General features: G+C 39.7%; 1 protein-coding gene across 1 annotated transcript in view; it reads right to left on the bottom strand.

The window, feature by feature from the left end:
• The window catches only part of AASDH (aminoadipate-semialdehyde dehydrogenase), a 28,361-nt gene that overhangs the window by 15,000 nt on the left and 5,148 nt on the right, over positions 1–8,213 (bottom strand). The window contains 2 exon segments of the mRNA XM_029286643.1: positions 3,873–4,062; positions 6,646–6,921. Coding sequence (XP_029142476.1) covers positions 3,873–4,062; positions 6,646–6,921 — 466 coding nt within the window.

Raw genomic sequence — 8,213 nt, 5'->3', positions numbered from 1 at the left:
ACACACACACACACACACACACATACATGTGTACTATGTACTAAATGCAATACAGTATATGTTCCAAATCACACATTCAGACACTTACGGTACTTTAAAATAATACAGATATATCTGAATAAGAAACGTAAGAACATCATCATAGCATGCAGTGTCTGAATGCTGAGACTCTGGTTAGAACACAAATCAGCGGTACACAGATTAGCCATCAATTCAAGTTAGCCGGACTTCTTACATACTACTAAAATAATGCTTAGGATCATCCAACACAGATTAGAGCCCTAAGTGGGACGGAAATGCCAGACGTTTAAGCCGGCGTTAGAATAAGTCAAAGAACAAGAAACATTATTGCTGATGTACCCTAGAAAATTGAGAAAACCAAAGAATAACAAAAGGAAGACAGTAATGTGCTTTCTTTTGCCTTGGACTGGGCCAACCATGTCAAGTCGTGGAACCTGCTTAGAAAAATGGGAATCTCAGAACATCTCATTGTCTTCATGCAACACCTATATATAATTCAGAAAGGCTGAGCGCCAAAGAATTGAGGCCTTTGAACCATGGTGCTGGAGAAGACTCCTGCGAGTCCCCTGGACTGCAAGGTGATCAAACCGGTCAGTCCTAGAGGAGATCAAACCCGACTGCTCTTTAGAAGGCCAGATCCTGAAGTTGAATCTCAAGTACTTTGGCCACCTAATGAGAAGGAAGGACTCACTGGAGAAGAGCCTGATGCTGGGAAAGATTGAGGGCAATAGAAGAAAGGGACGACAGAGAATGAGGTGGCTGGATGGAGTCACTGGAGCAGTAGGCGTGAGCTTAAATGGACTCCAGAAGATGGTAGAGGACAGGAAGGCCTGGAGGAATGTTGTCCATGGGGTCGCGATGGGTCGGACACGACTTCGCAACTAACAACAACAAATATATAATTCAGGAAGCCACAGTCTGGATCAAACATAGAAAAACAGACTGACTCCAGGTCATCCAAGGAATGAGGTACGACTGTGTACTTTTGTAGAATATGTAAATGGTGGATAGCTTCCGTCTTATGCCATCAGCTTTCCTAGCAAACCAACCAGCAGTCAAGAAATACGCCACAAACTAAAACATGGCACACTAATCAAGAAGGCCTCGGAAAATATATTCAGATGCTATGATATATGTACAGGTAGTCCTCGACTTAAGACCACAATTGAGCCCAAAATTTCTGTTGCTCAGCGAAACATTTGTTAAGTGAGTTTTGCCCCATTTTACGACCTCTCTCGACACAGCTGTTAAGTGAATCATTGCAGTTAAGTGAGTAACATTATTGTTAAGCGAATCTGGCTTCCCCGTTGACTTTGCTTGTCAGAAGGTTGCAAAAACTAATCACATGACACCGGGACACTGCAACGGTCGTAAATAGGAACCAGTTGCCAACCATCCAAATTTTGATTACGTGACCACGGGGAGGCTGCAACGGTCATAAGTGTGAAAAATTGTCATAAGTCACTTTTTTCAGCGCCGTTGTAACTTTTGAACGGTCGCTAAATGAACTGAGGAGTAATCTGAGGAGTACCTGTATTTCTACAAATATCAGAATGGTACAGGGAATAGTTCTCCATGTGAGACTCTATGGAAGTTAAATTTGGATAATGAAGAGCAGAAAAAGTGTTGATGCTTTTGAACTCTGGAGTTGGAACAGACTCCTGAGAAAACAACTTAATCCAGAGTTCTCACTTGAGGCACAAATAACCAGACACAAATGATGATCATACTTTGGACATATTCTCAACTCCCTTCAGGAGTCTATAATGCTGGGGAAAGTGGAAAGGAAAAGAAGATGACCAGAAGCAAACTGAATGGACACAGTATCAAAGTAACACTGTAGTCGTGAGCGCACTTGAAGACCTGAAGGACGAGACCAGACCCGGTCATCCTGGAGAAAATGTCTGTATGTGATCCTTAAGAATTGACTTGAATTGGCACATAATCAGTCTGACTTGGCTTCTCTCAGGTTTTCCTACGCCCTAAAAAAACCAGCTATTTTTGTAACAAGACGTTCCAATAAAATGTTATTTAGATTTGGAAGTCTAAGAAAACACCCAATCAGTTTCTGAATTAATGAGCTAGCGTGGCAGATGGCTCCCTCGTGTGATGTTTGATCTGATCGAATTCTATCTGTACATTTGTTCTTGTCTGGTTCTATATCACTCTGTTTTAATTAGTTCATGCCTTCAAAGTTGTGATGGAATTGGGTGGCTTATAAAGTCAATAAATAAATAAATATAATCAAACATGGCATGTAAGCGATCCTTGAGCAAGGTCTGCAGGATTGCCTGGGACACCACACATCCTCTTCACAACCTGTTTTCCTTGTTACCTTCTGGGAGGAGGCGTCAAAACAGAAGCAGAACATCCAGATTCAGCCAGTTTTGTTCCATATAGCACCAAACTTGTGAACTCTCAAATTTCCTCTTTCCACTATGTGTTCAAAATGGACAGTGATTAATATTTATATGTGTGTGTATGTGTGTATACAGTAGTGACCAAAATTGTGGAAATCTTTTGGAAAAAGTGTATTTTTCAGGTTTGATGGCTAATAACACCACTTTTGGGGGGGGAGTAGTATCATAAAATTATATATCAATGGAAAGATAATTTAATCAAGAATGTAATGCAACAAAGTTTGTTCAATTATCTGTACTGTATTCTATGAAACGTTATAGCCAAATAACCAGAAAAAGGAAGCACAACTTGCTTAGGTTGAGATCAGGTAGCTTTCCTTCATCCGATTGTAGCCAATGAGCATGAGTGTTTAGAGAGCCAATCAGGTGTCATCTTGTTTTGGCAATGAGCCAATCAGATCACAGTAGGATTCAGCGACTGATGTCATGTATTGAAGCTGAGAGGAGGACATTTGTCAGTGTGTTATGTGATCGCTATCAAGTTGATTGGGTTTTTTTGTGTTCTTTCATTTAGTGAGCTTGTAAAACGCAATAAAATTAAAGTAATGGTGCAAAGAGCTGACTGGTTGCCCAGAAAGCGATGTAAAATAGTATTATTAAGTGAACAAGGCTACAGTTATAAAGAAATTAGAAGAAAAATGGGTGGAAACTTAACCAAAGGTGGCATTTCTACTGTACACTTTTCCCAAAAGGTTTCCACAATTTTGGCCACTACTGTATATACGTATGTATGTGTGTGTGTATATGTATGTGTGTGTGTGATATATATGTGTGTGTGTTACAGTATATATGTAGCATGTGTATATGTGTGTTATGTATGTGTATTGGTAGATTTACACTTTCTTTTGAGAGCAGGCAACAAAATTTCATTTTTAATGTGGGTTAGTGTACTCATAGTAAAAAATGACAATAAAGGTTCTTATCTTAAATATATATATACATAGGCATTATGAAATAACTAATTAATTTACGATCACCAGGAGGGTTTAAGTAAAAATACTTTAATTGAAAACCGAGCTTTCGTTGGGAGCTCCCAACATCTTCAGGGTTAAAAGCCAGTTAAAGGAATGATTTAAATAATGTTCGTTAGTACTTGCGCTCGGTTCTTGGAGCAAGTCCTGAGTCCTGTCTGGTTGGTCTGCATTTCAATTGTTTTTATGGTGTTTGTATCCTGTTTGACTCTATCATTTATTTTGACTCTTTTGCTAACTGTCTCAGTGCCTTTCCCTCTGTTATCTGTCTTGGTGTTTCTAGCGCTGACCAAACTCTGTTGCTCTGTCTGTTGGTGGCAGACTATACTCAATTAAAGTATTTTTACTTAAACCCTCCTGGTGATCGTAAATTAATTAGTTATTTCATAATGAATACACCCGGGAGTCATATTTTTACAGATATCATTAACCATACATAGGCATATATACGTATATTTACCATGGGATGTGAATGGCAAAGTATCAATCAGCAAAACTTCATCTGGAATTGCATAGCTAGGGAGACTTTCCTGGAGCTTTTTAAAAAGACGCCTCTTGGAAACAGCTTTGGGGGCAACAAACAGAATTAATTTTTCTTGTTGGCACCATATCAAAGCGCAGGTTTCCACTGTGCAGAGGCTCTCTGCCACCTGCAAAATAAAATCAGGACGGTTCTGAGAAAACTATAGAAAGATGAAGACCCCTATATTTTTCTTCCCTTTATAATTCAAGTAATCTTCCGTTCCACGAAAGCACAGACGATCCAACCAGTCTAATTAAAGTCAAGATCAGCTGAAGTGCTGAGGACACAATCTGTTCTAAAAGATTTTAACAGGTATTGCCAAAAAGACCGATTCTCTGTTTCAGTGGTTCTCAACCAGTGGGCCGCAGAAACGTGGGGGGGGGGGGCGCAAAGAAGAAATATTATGATTTAAATCTTAAGTCTTGGGGGTCCGTGGCCACAAAAAGTATTTAAAGGGGGTCCGTGGTGAAGAAAAGGTTGAGAACCACTGCTCTATTTTACTCCTAACATCCAATCTCAGAATTTCCATTTCTCTGTGGAGAAACAAACAAAAATGGAATTAAACTGAGTTTAAGTTTAAGTTTCATTTGAGTCCTGGAGACTACATTTATTCATCCATGTAGATTTGTTTGAAAACAACACAGAAGTGGCTGGCCATTACTTTCTCTACTTCTAAGTTTAGCCTACAGTTCTGTAATTTCTTCGTGGTCTCCCAACCACACACTAACCAGTCTGATTCCACTTAACCTTTCATTTAATGAAGGTGAGATGTAGCAAATTACATCATTTTCAAAGTGGTTAGCTACCCCATAGCAAATCTTTTCTAAACCAAGAAAAAAAACCCCACTAGATCTTGACTATACTCCATTGGAGTACATCACAGATATTTTTCTTTGTTACCATGTTATGCTAATGCTTGAAGCTCACAAAGATGTAGATGTGTTTCCTGCTGCTTGGGTCCTAAATATGAAGCCACACTTGCTGCAACCCAGCTTTGATATGGAGCAGACAGACAAATGTTTATTAGTCTTTGATCAATGTGCTTGAGATGGGATATTCTAGAATTCAGGCCCCTGGTAAGTATGACACCATCCATAAAGGAAGAGTTCTTGTGATGTTCTTCCTAGCACTAGGAACACTGTATCTCTAATTTTAGTCCCTATTTTTCCGCCAGCCTCAATGAACTCACCTTGATTCAATTATTCTTTGAGATTCTCCTTCTTTGACACCTTAGTATTATGGTTCGAGACAATTTTATTGCAAGTAATAAACATTGCTTGCACTGTTTATGAACTCAGCAATTGTCTTCATTTTATATCATTGCCCCCATCATGAATTATCATAATTATTTGAAACCAAAACCAGTTCTATTTTAATATAAAAATTATAGGCACTCATTAATTCGATGGGGTAATAAAGGAAGGATTAATTCACGTGTTATGTATTCAAGCAAGTTTAAATATTTAAAGATGTGTTTAAATCATTAAAAAAGTAGAGACACCAGCTGAACACATATATAAGAGGTTCCACTGAATTAAATTGGCTTACTTTTTTTTTCCAAAGAAAAAATAGACTCCCTTAAGTTGTGTTTGGCGCTGGGTGTCTTCGTAGGCATGCCCATCTACTTATCATGGAACTGAATAATATCCCAGTCTATCCTACGGCCCTGGGATTTCCTAGTGGTCTCCTATCCATTTATCACCTGCTCTGCCCCATATAGGTTTTTATGAGGGGAGAAGGTTCAGCCGGTTGACTAGATGCTATCACCTATTGTGGCTTAACTGAGATGAATTCATTTTTCTTTCTTTCTTGTTTAACTATGGATATGCATGACTTTTTTCGTGATGGAATATAAACAGAAGAAGTCAGCACTTTCCAAAGCCCAAGACAAGACTGCACCGTCCTGAACTGGGTGGAGGGGAAGGAAAGGGTTCATGGTAGCCACATCTCCCAAGGTATAACTATTAGGTTAGAAGGTTATAGTTTTAGTTTGGTGAGATTCTGTCTATTAGATGTAGGCAAATAAAGACCTGGACTCAACTGGATGTCATTGTGTTGTCTTCAGGCTTAGGCCTGACAGTTTTTTCTCCAGCACCTTCTTCTTCACATGACTTTGCACTGCTCACAGTGTAGGATCACACTGATACATTCAGGATACAGATATCCCCTTGTATTTGTTTAAGAGAACCCGTCTTATTTTTCTTGTCGTATTGCTATTCCTTCTCATCTTCACGAAGAGCTTTGTTTTCAAATGGCACCGTGGCTCTTAAAAGATCTTTTCTGTTGGTGGTCCTAAGGCAGGGGTCTTCAAACTTGGCCCTTTTATGACTTGTGGACTTCAACTCCCAGAATTCCTCCGCTAGCGTGCCTGGCTGAGGAATTCTGGGAGTTGAAGTCCACAAGTCATAAAAGGGCCAAGTTTGAAGACCCCTGTCCTAAGGTTTGTTCCTGGTAGTTTTTCTTCAATTTATGGCTTCCTAACCTTTTGATTTTTAAGCTTTTTGGTGCCCCTCCAAATGGAAGTTGGAGAATATGATAGAATTCAAAATCTAGGAGTAGCTAACTAAACAGTCTGCTTCCATGTAAGTAATATCGAAGCAATCTCAAAAACTCAGGTAACATCTATCCATCCAGATTCTTCATGGCCCAAACTCACTTCTGTTATTACTCAAACAAAAAGCTTCTCATAAATAGTTACCTATTACCTCACCTGCTGTACATACTCAGTGTTGAGACGCTTGCCATGCCGCTTAATTTGATTGTCCTTCCGCCCCAAGAAAAACATTTCAGTGTTCTTAACTCTCACAAAATCTCCAGTGGCTCTCATTGTGTCCACAGGTAATGTTGTTTCATCGTCAATGAAGCAGACGCGTCCGTTTCCTCCTACGCAAAAGCAATTCTAAGTAGTAAGTCAGGCTTCTCCTTATCAATCCATATAATGCAGACTAAAAGGATCTTAAATGAGATTTATCAGCCCTGTGAGGTTCTCAGCTTTATGAGGTAGTTCAGACCCAAAGCATGCCCAGATGAGTTACATTCTATTTTATCGTAAGGTTACGTTAACAGAATCTTGCAAGTCTGAAAGTATATTTCTCCCCTGTTGCTTTTACAGCCCAAGAAATTAGGGGGAGTCTCTTCTGAGGTGTCTGCCATACCTCCATTGCTTTTGCAGGCTTAGCTGCCTCTTATCTGACTATTATCTACTCTATGGCTCTTCCTCCTGTTTACCAAAGTTATTCCCACTTACCATTATCTCAGAATAACAGAGTTGGAAGAGACCTTGGAGGTCTTCTAGTCCAACCCCCTGCTCAGGCAGGAAACTCTATACCATTTTGGACAAGTGGCTGTCCAAAACTTCCAGTGTTGGAGTATCCCAACTTCTGGAGGCAAGATGTTCCACTCATTAACTGTTCTAACTGTCAGAAAATTTCTCCTTAGTTCTAGGTTGCTTCTCTCCTTGATTAGTTTCCATCCATTGCTTCTTGTCCTACCTTCAGGTGCTTTGGAGAATAGCTGGACACCCTCTTCTTTGTGGCAACCCCTGCTTAGAAGATATTGGAACACTGCTGTCATGTCACTCCTAATCCTTTTTTTCGTTAAACTAGACATAACCAATTCCAGCAACCATTCTTTATATGGTTTTAGCTTCCAGTCCTCTAATCATCTTTGCTCTTCTCTGCACTTTTTCTAGAATCTCAACATCTTTTTTACATCGTGGCGACCAAAACTGGATGCAGTATTCCCAGTGTGGCCTTACCAAGGCATTGTAAAGGGGGTATTAACACTTCACGTGATCTTGATTCTATCCCGCTGTTAATTCAGCCTAGGATTGCAGTGGTCTTTTTTGGCAGCTGCAGCACACTGTGCTGGCCCATGTTTTAAGTGGTTCTCCACTAGGATACCGAGATCCCTCTCACAGTTACTACTACTGAGCCAGGTACTTCGATACAGGAAAAGAACACAAGAGTCTTTCAAACGTGATCAACTAACTTGACCATCTAATAGCTACTTTTTATCACACTGAACTACTGTAATGCAGAGTGAGAAAGAGCTGAGCCTTGCCCTTTGAGTTGCATGCTGCCACCTTCCTATCTGCTCAAATGGCCATAAAGATTGTAGAAGCTTCTACTTTCATTTTTGATGAATATAGCTTATTATTTTTAATAAGCCTATTTCACTTCCCATGGTATGATATTGGCTTATTTTGATATAAGAGGAAATGCAAGTTATAAAAACATTAGAGCGGTGGTTCTCAACCTTTTTAATGCCGCGACCCCC

Source organism: Protobothrops mucrosquamatus, unplaced genomic scaffold, assembly GCF_001527695.2.
Source record: "Protobothrops mucrosquamatus isolate PMUCROS unplaced genomic scaffold, P.Mucros_1.0 scaffold4379, whole genome shotgun sequence".
In the NCBI taxonomy this organism is placed as follows: Eukaryota; Metazoa; Chordata; class Lepidosauria; order Squamata; family Viperidae; genus Protobothrops; species Protobothrops mucrosquamatus.
This window is presented reverse-complemented; position numbering and strand designations above follow the sequence as displayed.